A 17,100-nucleotide genomic window follows, 5' to 3' on the forward strand; every position below is an offset into this window, starting at 1 on the left:
GGGGTGAGAGAGGAGGGGACCTCCAGGCCACCTCTTCCCAAGGGTTTTTTAGGGGATGAGAGAGGAGAGGACCTCCAGGCCACCTCTTCCCAAGGGTTTTTTAGGGGGTGAGAGAGGAGGGGACCTCACGAGGAGATATTTAACAGTTGCATGCTGAAAGGAGTTACTGTACCAGGCGCCGACCGCCTTTGCTCGGCACTCATGAATCTGTGCTTTGTTCAGGTTAAATCATATCTCAGAGCAGCCCATAAGGGTAATCTCTGAAAAGAGGTTTCTCTCTAACCAGAAGTTAGAGATCTTTGCTCCAGCTGCAGCAAAGTGACCAGAATCCAGCTTGGATTTAGCCCTTCGCTGAAGTAGCCAAGGCAGCATTTACAACAAAGGCAGGAAAAAGCAGCTGTAAATGCTGGGATAAACAAACAGCCCCTTATCTCCTCAATGGAGTGCAAAAGACACACAGAAATTTTTATGGACTGATCCTTCAAGGCAAGGGAAGAGCAAGCAGAAAGGTTTCAACCTACCCCACCCCAAACTTTCTCTGCTCTGTGCTGCTTCCTGGCTCTCCGGGGCTCACAGCTCCGAGCTCTGCACGATGTTTAACTCGGGACACACTGCAGGAGCACTCAATAACGTTATCTGTCACTGCTAAGCATCAGAAATTAAAATACAGCCTCTTACCTCCACATTACACAGCCTGCTGGTTTAAATGGACTTGAGAAGCCCAAGGAGTGTTCCCAGTGAGCATGCACTAAGCCTTCATGTTTCTGTACATCTGAGCTGGGGGAAGAAGGGAGACACGAGCCCGGACTTCTTCCGTTGCCATACAATCTGAAGGAAGTGACCTTAGTGTTTGTTGCTTTGATTACAGATTCAGAAACAAAAGCCCTGCCAGAGTGAGTCAGGGGACACAAGGGGTTGAAATGGGATTGTTAAAAATGGGAAAGCATTACAATTGTGTGTTGTTTCTGGTTTTTTCCCCTGTCTGTGATATTAACCCCTTAATTATGAAACAAAACTGAATAAACAAGCATTAGTGACCAAAGGTGGCAGTCCTGGGGCAGGGAGACACCTTGGTGTGGGATCATGGTCCCTGTGTCACAGCAGTGGCTGAGGACCCCCATGCTGGCAGCTCTGTGCTCTCTGGGAGCTGCTCTCACCCATCCCAGCTTCTCCACCCCACACACTCCTATCCAGGGACAGGAGGGGCTTTTCTGTAAAAACTTGGCACAGCATTAAAACTTCAAGCCACCCCCAGTCTGAACCCCTTGGAGCAAGGCTGAGCCCTGTGGCAGCAGGGACTAACCCATCTGAAGGGACACAGGGACAGAGCTAACCAGAGCTTTCTGCTCAGCACAGCCACCCTCACCCCATCAACTGATACCTCCACTGTCCCTCCCTGCAACAGACACCCCCAGGTACAGCATCCCACTGACTTCCCAAACTGCTCTCCAAAGCACAGGTCTGCTGCTCTGACCTGGGGGCTGCACTCTGGGGAGGGCACTGGGAGATGGACACAGCCTTGGCCATCCATGTGAACTTGCTCCTGCTCCACAGGAGTGCACTCTGCTGCTGGCAGAGGAGTAAATCATCTACCTGCTCTTCTGCTGCTCCTCTGCAGGCTGCTCTCTGTGTGCCAAACACTGAGTTCTGCTTTGATTCCCTGATTCCTTCCCCACTGGGGCACCAACCCACAAGGCTGCACACACTGTGTAACTGTGTCAGGCAGAGCACAGGAGTCACACAGGCACTGAAACTGCTCTCCTCAAAGAAAACTCAAACAACTGACACTGCTTTCACTGAAAATGGAAAAACCAGAACAACAAAGAACTGTGCACCCAAATTCAGGAAGCTGGAACTTCCAGAACTCCAACCTGACCTTCAGGCAGGCACAGAAGAGGCACAAAGTCTCACATTTACACATGCAGTCACTTCAAAAATCTGAATGCTCTTATTCAGTTATTTATGCTCTCAACTGATCACGATGCACACAGAGGACAAACTATGAAGACTCTCCCAACCCAATTTTTAAAATCCAGGGATCTTTTCTAATAGAAAAAAAATTAAGTTCAACACCTAGAACGAACTACCTTGCTTTTCCCAGAATGAAAACGGGTCAAACTTTGGACAGCACCACCTCAGAGATGTGGCTCCCTCTCCTCAGAGGTCCTGAGGCCCCTTGGCCCAGCTGAAGTCCCCCAAACAGGAGGCTCTGTGCCCAGTGTTTGAGGCCAACAACAGGTTCCATGAAACTGCAGACTGTGTGAGGACAGAGCCTTCCCAACAATGCTGGGAGAGCATTCTCTCACATTCTCCCTGAACAACCATCAATCCAGACACCTCCAGGGGCAGCTACCCCAGACACCAGGATGCAGTGAGGTGCCAGAGGTGTCTCACCCTCCTTGTTTAATTCAGAAGAACCAGCTTTGATCAAACAACCACCCCTTCAACAGCTGCAGACAAAAGAGTTGTCTTTTTTCCCAAAGTTACTTGGTAAAAGCCAACATTCTCATAGTCATGAGACTACAAAAGCTTTCCACTCCATGCTCAATATCACAGGTTTCATGAAAAAACCATAAGCTGGCCCCACATCAGGCAGGAGGGTGCCAGGTCAGGTCCAGCCAGCTGGTCCAGACTGCACCAGCAACTTAAGAAACAGTTTTGGGAGGGCATTTCAGAGCAACCAACTTGTATTTGTCTCCAAAACAGACTCCAAAGCCCCAAAAATAAGATGGAAAATAGACAGTGAGTCATGTTTCCTTAGAGAAATGATGTGAAGGTTACCTGGGTGGTGCCAGCTTCTGCCCTGCTGGGATAACCACAATGACAGGAATAGCTGGAGGAGGGAGAAGAGCACAGCTCCTCAGAGGATCCCTGGCTTCCAAACAAACAGACCAGAGCTGTGGTTTGTTCAGCTGTACAGAGAACTTACTTTAACTGAGAAAAATTAGAGTTTAAAATAAATACAGCACACCTGTAAGAGGTAGGAAGCTGCTGGAGTTGAGCACAGGGAAATTCTGCAGCTCTGAGGCACCAATGAGCTGGGTTTGGGGACAGCAGTGCCACAACCCTTCAGTGAAGGGTGACCCTATAGGGAATGTAGCACCCCCAGCCCCACAACCCTTCAGTGAAGGGTGACCCTACAGGGAATGCAGCACCCCTCAGCCCCCCCAGTGCCACAACCCTTTAGTGAAGGGTGACCCCACAGGGAATGCAGCACCCCCAGCCCCCCCACAGCAAGGTGAACAGATGCACTGAGCTTGATATGAGAGAGGAATTACTGCCACTTTCACTATGGCTTAACTACCATCCTGCTCCCAACCTCACACCCTCTGCCCAGCCCACATCTCCCTGCCCAGAAACCACTGGCCCAAGCAAAGGTGGAGCCAGGATGCTCAGGAAGCAGCACATCACCAGCAGTGCCATGGGTGGAAGTGCAGTGACTTCTCCAGCCCCATTCCCAGCTCTGCTGGCACCACACTCCTGTGGCCAGCAGGGAGATGCACGCTGGGGCACCCATCTCCAGGGCAGCACCCACCCCAAATCAGCTGGAAAAGCAACAGAAACATCAGTCTTAATCCTAGCATTGCTTGAACTGTCAAAGATGACTTTTAATGGCTAAATCCAGCACATTCAAACTTTTCTCAGCTTTTTGATGACACTTGTTCTCCCCACCTCCTTCCCCAACACACCCCTGTGCATGTTTGAATGAATGACAGATCAATTAGTGGGGAAAAGTGTACATGTGTATTTGTGTGTGGGAGGGTATTTAAGCTAATATATTCCAGCACTGATAGCTTTATCCTCTTTGCAGTCTCTGAGAATGAACTGGCCTCCATCTGTACAGAAGATTAGTAGAATTGCTAATCACTAATTATGACTCAGAGGTTTAAAGAGCAACGCAGACTGTATGAGGGGTGGCCTGATTTTCAGAAAATGAGGGGACAAAGATAGCACAGGGTTATTTTAAGCACATGGACAGTCCATCCAAGATCACAAAGTGCTGCCAGCCAAAGGGGTGACAGAGAGACAACCACACAGGAGGATGAAAATGAAGCTTGGAAAAACCAGCACGTGCCTGAAACACTTTTTATTTTCCTTTCCATACAGTTTGTGTCCAGTCAGAGCAAGCTGGCCTGCCTCTCTGCAAGGGCCAGAAGGGAGATTTATCCAGGCAGGCTCATACAGTGACACCTTTGTGCAGGACTTGCTGCCTCTGAGAAGCGGCGCCAGCGACATTCGAAATCCAACGTTCTCTGTGAGCTGCGTCACATCGAGGGGGAAAATATTTATACAGGCCCAAGAGGTTTGTGAATAGAAGGCACTGTTTGAAACTGGCACCGTGACACCCCGAAGGAAATGAGATGAAGTTCACAGGCTGGTTGTGAAGTTTGTCAGTGAGGGAAGAGGGACAAGCCATAAAACAGAAATCATATTTTCGTTTGAATCGGCTCTCTAACAGAAAACGCCGTATCATGAGCTCAGATGGAAATGGAGCTGGCAGAGAGCTCTGGAAAGCTGCTGTTGGGAGTGTGCAGAGCCAAGTTTAACTCTAAGCTGTCAGGAGGCAGTGCCCTAAGTCCCAGCCACGGGGACAGCTCCCCATGCCAGCTCTGGACATGATGGGAGTGTCAGCAGTGCCAAAGCTCTGCAGGTGACACAGGAACAGCATCACTGCATTAAATCAGATCCCTTCACAAAGAAAAACAGCTGGATGAAAGCAGCCAGAGCAAAGCTTTTCCAGAGTAACCAGTAATCCCCAGTGCACAAGCTGAAATCTTTGAAGGAACACAGACACTTAATCAGTGTCCTCAAAAAGTTTTTCAAGCTCCCTTTGAAAAGCCCTGACCTGTAAGAACACCTGAGGTGCTTCTGCTGAGCATCACTCCTGGGGTCTCTCTGGTGTGGAACAAAGCTCTGCCCTGACAACACAGCCCCAGCTTTGTGCTCTCCCTCTGCTCCTCTCTCCAACACTGCTTTTCATCATTGTGAAAAGAGAAATGAAAAAAGGCATCTCAATTTGTTGTCAGCACTTTTCATAATGGAAAGTTAAGGTGTGGCAGCAGAGGAAGCATGGTGCTCACTATCCAAACCAACTACGTTAGCACTGGAGGAAACAGAAGGCAGCCACTTCCTCTCCCACCCCAGGTACCATGGGCCAGACACACAGACAAAGCTGATTTCTTGTGCTTCATCAGCAACATTTTTTACTTCATGCAGAGGAAATGACCTTTCAGAGGTTAAAAAGCACTGTGTCCAAAAGACCCATATGAAAAGTTGACACTGCTATGCCATAATTTATCAGCTAATTACCAGGGCAACTGATAATTTCAGTTACTCCTAAACTGCTTAATCACAGAGATGCTCCCCTATGTGGCTGTACATCCAGCAGATCCATCACAACGTGCCATTGTATTCTGCAGGGAGTTTGGGAACAGTTTTCCCAATTTTTTTACCACTTTGCATGGAGCAGTCTGACTGACACACATCCAACCCTGACCCTAAACCATTCACTTGACCAGTTTTTACTTTATAAGAGTTAGCTGCATCATTAAATAGACTTTGATGCCATGTCCCATTCCTGCTTGACCACACTGAGGAATCACTGTGTTGTGGGATGTACTGGTGGCAACTGGCATTGATATCCCAAGGAAAACTTCGTGTCAGTACCCCAAGGAAAACCAGGCCAGTGGTAATGCAGGTAACTAGACACAGGATAAATGTTGATTCTAGAAGTCTTTGGCTTGGCAGCTGCTCATTAACCTCATTTATATAAAAATTTTGCTTGGTTTTACTGCCCTATAATTAAATCTAAGACAGGTGGCCTATAAACCCAGCATGAGGAGGGTCCTGCAGAAAGCCTTCTCTGGGAATAGCATCATCAGGACACCTAGAAATGCCATGCTGTCCCATCTCAGGCATCAGGAAGGGCTCTGGAAAGACCCCCAAAGCCACAGCACTATGTGCCAGAGCTCCAAAACAAAACACAGCCCTCAGTCCTTTCTCTGGTAGGAAATGGGAACCCTTGAGTAAAGGTTTCTACATCAAATTCTCCTCCAGGAATTTTCCCAAGCCCTAACAGCCCCAATAATTCCTACTGACTTGCTGCTGTTAGAAAAAAGACCTGTGCCAGCTTTTCCATCAGCTGTCTCTGCAAATCTGTTATTTCTAGGACAGGCTTTAAATGCTCCCTGCCATGGACAAGACAATGTTCCCTGGCACACAACCCAAGGGCTCAGAGAATCAGCTCACACTGTGCAGCCTCTCCCCTCCTGAGGGTCTGGGGTTATTTCAGAGTGAAACGGGAAACCCCAGCAGTGCTTTGGCTCACAACCTCCTCCAGATGAATGGGCTCTGGGCAAGCAGGACACCCCCTTCTCTTCTGGCAGGTGGGACAGATGATGGGAAGCATCCCAGAGCAAGGATCAGCTTGGGGAAGTGCCTGGGCTGGGGTGAACTCCCTGTGCCAGTGCCCAGGTGAAGCAACAGGTAAAACTTTGGAAAAGGTTTCCCACATACACATGCCAGAAACACAAAGGCTAAGGAGAAGGTGACTGACAAAGGCTGGTTTGTGCTTGCTGGGGTGGGTTTTAGTTGTGCTTAAAGCTGCTAAGGCAGGTAAGGGCTTTATGCTGGCAGAGAGGATTTGAGCCTGCCCTGTGACTACCTCTGCACCTGCCAGCTCCCAAACACAGCTGGGACCCTGCTCAGACACACAAAGGTGTTTGTGGCTTCTCTGTGCTGCAGCTCGAGCTCAGCTCTCCCACCAGGCTACCAAGCAGTTTGGATTTTAACAAGACTAAAAATCCCCCTCACCACAACAACACATGCAGCACCCCAAGGAGAAGGAATCCTGCCCCAAGGAGAAGGAATCCTGCTTGCTTTCCTTTCTCCACAAAAATGTACTGGTGATTAAATAGAGACTTACTGGCAGCATCCAACTCACACAAAAATAGCCACTGGCCCACAGAATGTGACCCTCAAATACTGAGCAAAGGAACTGAGGCTTCCAGAGCTGATCAGCAGCACTGAGTGCCTGTCACCTCACCCTGCCCTGCTCATCCCTTGCATGCAGCTCAGTGCACTGAGTTCTGCCTGGTGTCCTGGTCTGTCACGTCATGCACAGTCCAGGGAACCCTCAGAGAGGGGGAAAGCCCTTGTTTAGCCAAAAGAACCTCTATGTGAAACCCATGGTATTTTCCACATCTGGAATATGAATGCAAAGGAGCTACAGAAATGTGAGTGCTCTCCATGAAGCCAAGGTGGGAAATGTTTAAGCACCTGTCCAGGAGCTAATGCTAATAAGAACACAGAGCAAAAAGGTGTTTTCATAACTACAGGACTTCTGGGGACAACTCTGAGAGGACAAATAGAATCCCTGGCAGGGAGGAGTGCTGCTATACCCTTTCCCCAAAGAACAGGGGAACAGAGGAAAACAATTTGCTCAAGACAATGCAGGATCTGTGATAATGACAGGACACAAAATCTCACACCCAAGATTAGAGTCCTGTCCCACAGACACTGCAACATCCACTTCCTCAGAGAAACAGCCCCATGGAGTGCTCTGCACTGCTTCTGTTGCTCCTGTATTGCTCCACTGAGCCTGAGGTCAAGAAATGTAACCCAGGGTGGCTCCCCTCCCTGTATGCAGGGGTCACCCAGCCACTGTCTCTAGCTGTTTCCATAGCTTGAAGTACTTAGAAATTAGGAAAACCAATTTGATTCCTGCAAGGCTCTGATATCTGAGCAGCTGGGTGACCTTTAACAGTGCTCAGTCCTGCACTCACTGCACTCAGCCAGAGGCTTGAGTAGCTGAGAGCCAAGACTTCAGCACAAAAAGCAAAGTGTTACACAACCCAACAAGGAAGAGCTGCAGGGCATTCCTTCAGCCATCTCACTTTAATACACCCCAAATTACCACCAGCAAATTCCTGATGTTAAAATGTGAGAGTTGCTTTGCTCCTGCCAGGTTTCACCTCCCAGAGAAAACTCTCAGAGCAGCAGGTGAGGAGCAACAGGTCCCTGCCTGTCCCCAGCAGGACAAGTTGTGGGCAGAGGGGAAGGGGCACTCCCTCTCCACTTCCCTGGCTCAAGGTCTGCCTGGTAGGATGAGAGAAGAACCAATCTCCTCTTTTCATCCATTTTCACATCCCCACTTTCAGACACTGGCATATGTCAGTGATGCTTTTCATAAAGAAAATACAAGACAAAGCAACCAAAAGGACACAGTAAATACAGAAATACAGCTACAGAAATACAGCTACACTTTGTATGGAAAAAAAAAATCTCTTTTCACCTCAAGCCAGACATCAGAGTATGATGAACAGGCTGAATACAGCTGCTGTCTGAGCTGGTCCTCACTGAGTCTTTATTCCAGCCCTGGAGGGATGGAGTTTTACCTCTATGGGAATGCAGTGGATAGGGAAGGAAGTCTAGGCTGCATTCTCTTCATGTGAATGGACCTGAAAACAACACCCACACAGCACAGGTGTAGGTGGATTTTACTTAGAGAGGAAGAAGAGAGTCAGGGCTGCATCCCACCACATCCCTACAGGTCAGTAAAGGTGGGCAAAGAGCAATGACACCTTTACTCCTGCATTCCCTAACTAGTCATGATCCCTATATGGATCCTTATGGACAGTGACACCTGTGTCAGACACACCACACAGCGTTTCCATATGTGACCTGCCCAAGGTACATTCACCACTGCAAAGCTGCTCTCCCACTCCTGAGCCCTCCCTAAAGCTAAATACCAGCAGATCGCTTTAGGATTAAACAGGCACAGATGTCCTCTTAGCATGAGGACTTTCCCATGGAAGTTGCATCCTGGTGGCTCTGGAGAGCTTTGGTTTGCTACCAGCTGTGTCATTCTCTGTATTGCAACACACCAGGGAGAGGGGAGAAGCTGCTTTGAAACATTCACCCTGGTGTAGCAAACACACACAGTGAGGCTGAGAGCAGGCATGCAGCCCAAGTTCACATGAGAGACAGAAATACAGACACACAGACATAAATAACTGCCAGCAACAACAGACTCGAAAAAGGTGGCACCACCCTCACTGCAACTGGACACCACAATGGCTGCAAGTACAGGGCTGTGCTTAAGGGGAGCCCCCCAATTGCCATGGCAGGACCCACTGCATCCTCCCAAGCAGCAATCCCTCTGCCATGCACAGGACTATCACGTTACAAGCTGCCGCTATTCAGTGACACAAACACGGCAAAAAAAGCCACAGCCAGTCTCTCCCATGGGAGAGGGCACAGGCAGAGAGGACACCCCGGAGCTCTGCCCCAAAATCCCGAGGGCAAGGATGGTGACAGCAGCAAGAGGGGCTCCCAGGGGGTGTCATATGGGGGGCAGCTGGCTGCCAAAACACTTGTGGATTGACTGACAAAACGCACTTGGCACAGAAAACATCTCCCCCAACCCCTGAACGCAGGCACAGAGCCGGCACTTCGAAAGCAGCACCGGGACCAGCTCAGAGCCAGTTCGGGACCCTCCGAGCACCTTCCCAGCGCCGCCTCGATGCTCCTCACCCCATCGCAGCCACCTCGCACGGAGGAGGCAGCCCGGAGAGAAAACACGCACCGGGGCAGGTGCCGGGATGCTGTTGCAAGGAAAAGCTGTGAGGCTGAGCTGGGTATTTTTTTTTTACCTGGTAGACATCGCGGAGGCCACACCAGGCTCGCAGCGCCTGCCGGCACGCCCGCAGCCGGGCCGCGTACCACCGCCGCAGCGCTGCCACCGTCACGGTCCAGAGCAGGCGGCTGCCGCTGAACAGCACATCCTCCACGCCGCACATCAGCACCGGAGCCATCGGCCGCTCCGCTGGGCACACCGAGCCCGCCGGCTGCTGGGGCTGCCTCGCTCAGACGCCTGGCATCAGGCTGCTACCCGGCTTTATTCTGCTGCACAGAGCCAGGGTCAAGCCTTCAAACAAACTCCTCTTTCACGGCGCTTCCTGGGCAGATTCCCAGGCATGCCCCGGCTCCTGACGCCAGCGGCTGCAGTAGCTCAGCCCGACCAGCAGCTCACACAGCAGCCTTGTCCTTAGCAGCTTATATAAAGCTCTGTTAAGCTCCACTAGCTACCACGATGTTTTCTAATTAAATGTTAACCCTTTTGCCATATGCCCCGACAACAAGCCCATTTAGATGCTGCAGGAGGAGAGGAAGGCGCTCGCCGGCGCTCAGCGCTGCCGCACTTCAGTGAGCTGGGCAGGCGCTGCACACACGAATCCCGAGCTATCTGCCTCCAACACCTCATTATCCGCTATACAGGGAACAAAGCTGTCATCGTTTTCTCGCGGCTGAGCCCGTGCTCAAATTATACAGCAGAAATCCTACTCGAAAAAGGCACTTCTGGGAACCAGCAAGTGGAGGAAAGCGGGGGGGAGATAGGAGGGGAGGGTGGCGGATCAGTCCTGCAGAAATAGAATAGCTTGGAAGAGACCTTAAAGTTCATATTGTCCCAAAGCCCCTGCTGCTATGGACAGGGACACCTTCCACTAGATCAGGTTACTCAGAGCCTCATCCAACCTGGCTTTGAACACAACTTGTGCCAGTGCCTTACAGTAAAACAGATGCACTGACTTCCAGCTCTAACCGACAGCACAGAGTCATCCCTCTGTTCAACACTTCCCCCTTGGCTGTTGCATCATATGGGTAAAACACCCAAAACGTGCTTAAGAGATGATTAAACTCCACTCTTAAACTAACTCCATTAACACAGCACTTGCTACATGAGAAAAACAAAGCTGGGCATTGTAGCCGAGCTCTTCACAACAGCCCGCAGCAAATAAACACTGCAATAACAACCCTCAAGAGACTCCAGCCTTGCCTCGAGACAGTTTAAAATTAAACAGCACCCTGTCCTCCTGGGGCTTAAAGTGTTAAAGCTCCCCAGCCGACCCTTCCATTTGAGCACTTTTCCCTATTACAAGCTAAGGGAGGGTGGAAGACAAAGGATGGTTAATCTTTTTAAACCTCCTCTCAAAGGATTTGACACTTTCTAAGCTTTTTGGGAAAGAAGATATGTGCAAGGCAGACCTGTAAGAGCAAACTCTTGTGCGGTGCAATGAATGGGAAGGGGCAGGAACAGCCTGCACACAGGTTGGGTGGGAGAGCTAAATCCCAAACTTCCCCAAGGGCATTGCCTGCCCGTCCCAAATGTCCTCACGGGAGGAACACCCCTGTGTGCCCACGGCACAGTGGAAGCATTCACAAACCCCTCTTCATTTCTTATTCATCAGCCTGCTCCCAACTGCAGGAGCTCGCACGCCGTGAGCGCTGCCGTGGCAGCTGGGTGATGTAATTCTGCAGACAGATACCTGCCTGCCTGTTTGAGACAGGCTTTGGACCCGTGTCTCCGAGATCTCCCTCTTCCCTTTCATGCATGACAGAGTGGAAGCAGCCCTGGTCCTCTGGGCGCTGGTATCCCTTGGCTGTGCTGTTGCCAGGGGGTTCTGGTCACTCCAAGCCTTGCTTTCACATGGAGAAAACAAGAACCATATTCCAAAAGGGTAAGAAGCTGCTGCAAAGTGAGCCCAAGCAGAGGAGGATATGGCTTCTTGTAACAAGAGACAAGCAAAGATTTGGGTTCTACATTGAAATCCAGCATCCATATTCCCACTGCAAGGGTTTTATCATCCCCTGGAATTACTTAGAGCCTGGAGCCACCAAAAAAAAAAATCTTCCTCCTCCTCCTGTGTTGCCCACCACTTTGCTTAGAGGACTTTGACAGCAATCCACAGGTACTGAACAGAAAAGATTTCCCTCTTCCACTGGGAGAGAGTGGTTGACAAATATCCATGGGGTTATTCCAATACCCTGAGCCAGTACCAGTGCCAGGCTGGGCACTGGAATTGCCATTCCCTCACAGAACACTGCTTTGGAGAGGAATCAGCCAGGAAAATCACCAATGGCTTCTGTTCACTGCGGTCAAGTCATATCCAAATTTAAACACAGAGATAAAAAAAAAAAAATCTAGTTTTCAAGTGCCATTTCTAAAAGAAAAGAAAAGGACCTTTGTAGCTAAAGAAACAGTGCAGGGAACTGTCCTGTGCCAGGAAAATCCAACCAACCCACTAGGAAAAGTTTACGTGGTTTTTTGCTGTGCCTGCTGCCCTCAGTGCCTTTTTGCTTTGCCTTTTTCCCCCATTGCCTAACTAGATTGAAAAATAAGGATGATGATTTTCTCTTTTAACAGAGCACAGCAGATTTGTGCTAGGTTTTTTGGGTTTGGGTTTCTTTGCATGTTTGGTTTTTTTCAATAGCTCTATGACCCATGGTCTCTTTACACTGAACTTAAATGCTCTGCACAGTTATTCTTCATGCTTCACAAGCTCCTGTGAGCCTGAGCAATGGCCTCAGATGCTCCATCTCAGAAGGCAGAACCAGAGGTACTCTGGCCTTCCCTCCTCACTGCTCCCAGCTGCTTTTCCCATCAATATTCCCATCACCTTGTGCAGGCTTTATGCTCCTACAGCAAAGTTACAGCTCCATGGTAGGCTGGAGCAAGGCAAGAACCTTCTCCTCACCCTTATTCTTCAAGTCCAGTCTCATGAACAGAAACTTCACCAACTTCACCCATTTTCACATCCCTAGGTGTTAAAACAAGCATTAAATCCCAACTGGAGTTCACCTTCCAGCTGACCCAAGTACAGGAGTGCACTTTCCACTGAATCTGGACAGTGTTAAACACACACAGAAATAAAAAGAACAAAGGAACTTTGTGATGCAAAGAGCAGCTAAATGCAATTTAGGATAATTTGGGGGGAGTTATATGCAGCTGATGAATTATCCATTCACATCAGTCCTAGTCTTTTATTGACTTCCACTCCAAGAACCTGACTGCATGTGGGTTAGTTTGAAATACCTAAATAATACCCAGGCTCCTTAGAGTCAGAACAGAAAACAAAATTCAGCAAGGGAAAGCCAGCAGGATAAATACCCAGGTGGTTTCCAAAGGCTGCACCATCCAGATTTCTATTCTGTGAGGAGAAGGAGGGGGAGAGAGCTCTCAGAAAATGTCTTTGTAGATACATGTACCACTGTCAGGGGAGCACAAGAGACAGCTACTGCAGGTCTGTTTGATGTGCAGTCATATGAACAACACAGCATTCACTGCTGATAAGGAATAAGCCTACACAACAGTGATCTAAGGAGAATGTCACTTGAAAAGGCAACAGAATACTTGATGTGTGGCAGACTCACGCTTCTCCTCACATTATTGACTGCAGATCCAGAATAATGAGTAATAAAAAGAACAAAGGTTTGCTACCAACATAATAGGAAAAGATGATCCCAAGTGGATTCTCAGGCTTCCTTGCATGTTATCTTCTACGCCAAAATTAATGGAACCAGGCTTAGCTGAATTGCTTCTCCTCTTTTCAAAGTTGCTCATATGAGGTTCACATGAATAAAGATTTCATCTGCCTGTGAGGCCAGAGGACAAGAGCATCAATCTGCCTTTAAATCTACAATGAAGTATTGCTCCTAGATAGGACTTTTGATTAGGCATACAGGAAAGGACACACACAAAGTCCCTGGTGATAGCAAATGAAATTAAAGCTTTGATCATTTTCAGTCTCTGAACCTTCCACAAAAAAAGGTGAGTTATTGTGCAGATGCATTAAATGTCTAATTCTGCAGGCTCACAGATGTCTGTCTTGACCAGAGCTTTAAAACATGCTCTAATCCATACTCTGCACTCATATTGATTACCCTGATTTCAGCCAATATTTGTAACATTTTGTACAGCGAGCAGTAAAGTTCAGGGAACACAAAAAAATCCCACAAAGAGCCCTCACCAGTTATGAGAGACAATTCTGTTTCATGGCACACACCATTATTGACATGTGCTGTTACCTGCACTCCAAGGGCTCCAGCCCTGAAGCCCTGACTCCCTGGGTGGGCTCAGGGCAATGAGAACATCACTGAGGTCTGTGCTAGAACCCAAAACACTCCTTGTCCTCTGAATTCCCACCAGGAACCAACTGCAACCCCACTTCATCCTGCTTCAGCCAGACTTGCTTCTCCTTTGTGTACAAATCTCTGTGCAGATCTGCATGAAAATCTTCCCATTTTGCTCAAGTTAGAAGCCAAGAGCACACAATTACACTGCCTTTTAAAATAAACTTAAGCACAGCTCAAAGGTGCTGTTTTGTAGGCAGTTTCATGAGCATGAACAACAGGATTACTTGGGAATTAGGACTTTCAGACAATGCTGAAGGCTGCATATCCCTTGCAACTTTATTTTTTAAATTCCTGTCATGAACCAAGCCTGTCAAGCTGTGAGCATTAATGCAATTAACCCCAAATAAAGATGAAGTGACTTTTCAAAAATCGGTTTTGCTACACTCTGGCCCTTAATTACCAACTTAAACATAAAGTGAAATGCAGACACTGGGCACCCTCTCTTTGATGTTCTAACCTCTCAGTACATAAGATGCTTAAGCAGCAGCACCAGTGCACAGGATAAATCTGTAATCCAGCCTGACCTGATCGAGAGCTTCTGATGGAAGATTCAACTTCTGGTAAAAGTGTTTGCAAATCAATTTGGTTCTTTGAGATTATCAAAAAGAATTAATCATAATGTGCCTCTAACTAAACTGTTTAATCCTTTGTATAGCACTAATTTGGGGACCTCTCAGAAACTACACTTCCACTAAGATTTATTCACTGTCATTCACATTATCAAAATTTAATTTAGAAAGAATGAAAGGGCCATGCTACTCTCCTTTAAGGCTAACAACAGCATCCAGTGTAGCCATTTATTTATCAGTAATTTATGGGAATTTCAATTCCCAGCTTTTGCCCACTGAACTGCACCTGTGTCAAGTGCCTGAGGCAGCTGAAAGCCACAGCTACACCCAAAATGATCCACAGCTCCAGAGGGAGGCTGATGCCTAATGCTCCCCTCTCTGGATGAGGCACAGCCTCTAATAAGCTTATTTAACATCAGCCTTACATATTTCTAAAGGAGGTGCTGCTGTTTTCCCTCCTCTCACAGAGCCTGGGCTGTACTATATTGCTCTACACTAATAATATAAACATAACACTGTGATGAACACATTTTTAAAGATGAACAGCCACTGTGCCAGAAACACAAATTTCCTGCAGTCTGGATTCCATAGTAAACTAATTAGCACTTCACATCAGAAATGTAGTGCCACAGTCTTTGAACTTTATAGATGATTAAGCAGCTGCTGTCTGATTCCTCAAACAGCAAATTTCATACCTGCCATACCCAGAACTACAAAATCAGGTCAGGTTCAAAACAACTAGGAGATGCTCCAGTTTCACGAGTCAGGGTTTATCATCTTGCACTACCATGCTATCACCAGCAGAACAACATCACCCAGTTTCCAGATCACAAACCCAGCTCCTCCATACCCTGTGGCCAGTGCAGCAGGGCTGTAATTTAGCACAGCTCCACTGCCTTCAGTGAAACCTCACGTGTCCGAACACCCCATCAGGTGAGGTGCTCAAGGAGGCTACGTGACATCTGGCAGCAGGACTTCTAATGCAGGTCACTATTAACATGTACCTACACACAAATTGTGTTTAATTTTTTATCAACATTTCTAAGGTGGGAGAACTTCACAGCCTCAAAGTCAGTTTGTAACAAAAAGATACCTTGGCAGGGAGAAACACCAGAGCTGTGGGGAAAGAAGGATGAAGAAATGGGAGAAGAGAGTTTGATCTCCAGCTGAAAGAGGATTTGTCTCTACCACACAGAACAGAGCCTGTGAATGCTTTCTAAACACAGGTTTATGTCCTTTCTCAGCCCCATGGGTGATGGCCAGTAGAGCAGGATGGGGACCAGCAGGAAGGCTGACACCTACCCAGCCACCAGCACCACCATCTGCACCTCTCTGGGCACAGAGACCTGCCCAGGGACACAGCACAGCAGCTCAGGATGTGACACTGCCTTCCCTGCTCCAGGATGGGGCAGGACCCTGGAAAACCACTCTCTTGTTCTCTGCTCTGTGGGAAGGGCTTCCTTCTCAAGGAAAGCTCCTTCAGGAGGGGACAGTCACCACCAGTGACATGGGAAACCATCCTGCTCTTGGTTCTACTCCCAGGTCACATCCGGAGGAAAGGAGAGATCAAATGGCACAGGGTGGAAACGTGGAGCATCCTCAGAGCTGCAGAGACTGGCACCACCAACAGAGAGGGCTTCACCCAGAGCCTCCCTGGGACAGAGCTGCCAGAGGAAATGATTCAGCCCCACCAGCCCCCTGTGAGAGGCAGGACACCCCAACCCCCAGCTCAGGGCTGTCCTTCTGGGAAGCATCCAGGGGAAGTGACAGCACAGGGGGAGAGACTGTGGCTGCCTTGGCAAGCTGAGGCAGGAAAAGCAATTTCTCTCCAAGCTGCTGATTTCACCTACCTGAAGGTGCTGATCTCACCTCACTGTTTCCTAACTAGGTCCCAGCCCAGGAGCAGGTCACTCTCACTCCCATGCAGGCTGTGCTGTGCCTCCTACCCCAATACCAACCCTCAGAGATGGTCCCCAAGTCTGAGAGGGGACAGGAGCCTCCAAAGAGGGACTGAGACCCTGCAGAACAAAGGGCAAGCAGCTATCACACCCCATGAAAATAAATTATAGAAAGAGACAAACACTGTCTGCACCTCCAATCTCAGTAGTCTTGTACTTCTACCTGCCCCAGCCTGGCAGTGAGGAGTAATAAAATGCACAAAATACTTCCAACATCCTAGTTTTGGAGGCAAAACTGTAACATCTTCCGTGCACTCACACACCTGCTGACAAAATAGCCACCTCCTGTGCCCAATTATTCAGGTGAGTCAGTCCAGTCCCTTCACCCCCAGCCAGCCCTGCTGAAGCAGCTGGAGCAGTGCCAGGTCCCTCTCTGTACCTGGACACTCTGACCATCACCTCACTGGAGCCATGAAGTGCTTCAGGGTCTTATCAGAGACGTGGCAGGTTCCAGGTCTGGAGGACCAAAGGGTTCCAGGCAGGTGACACATCCAGCCCCACTGGTTTGTCCCTGGCTGCAGGAGGGGTTCCTCCCCAGCTCTGGTCACTCAGGTGGACACCGTGCTCCCTGACAGGTGCCACACCTGCCCAGCTTCCCT

At 48.8% G+C, this 17,100-nt stretch overlaps 1 protein-coding gene across 5 annotated transcripts in view; it reads right to left on the bottom strand.

The window, feature by feature from the left end:
* The window catches only part of FRMD4B (FERM domain containing 4B), a 91,389-nt gene that overhangs the window by 68,682 nt on the left and 5,607 nt on the right, over nt 1–17,100 (bottom strand). The window contains exon 1 of one of the 5 annotated variants that reach the window (XM_059856796.1): nt 9,654–9,895. The exons of 1 other annotated variant lie outside the window; for it this stretch is intronic. In XM_059856796.1, the coding sequence (XP_059712779.1) occupies nt 9,654–9,815 (162 nt within the window). In that variant the 5' untranslated portion in view covers nt 9,816–9,895. Of the gene's footprint in view, nt 1–678; nt 735–9,653; nt 9,896–17,100 lie in introns of those variants that run through there. 3 more of the 5 variants (XM_059856795.1, XM_059856794.1, XM_059856798.1) reach the window with 3 other exon arrangements.

Source organism: Haemorhous mexicanus, chromosome 11 (assembly GCF_027477595.1).
Source record: "Haemorhous mexicanus isolate bHaeMex1 chromosome 11, bHaeMex1.pri, whole genome shotgun sequence".
Classification (NCBI taxonomy): domain Eukaryota; kingdom Metazoa; phylum Chordata; class Aves; order Passeriformes; family Fringillidae; genus Haemorhous; species Haemorhous mexicanus.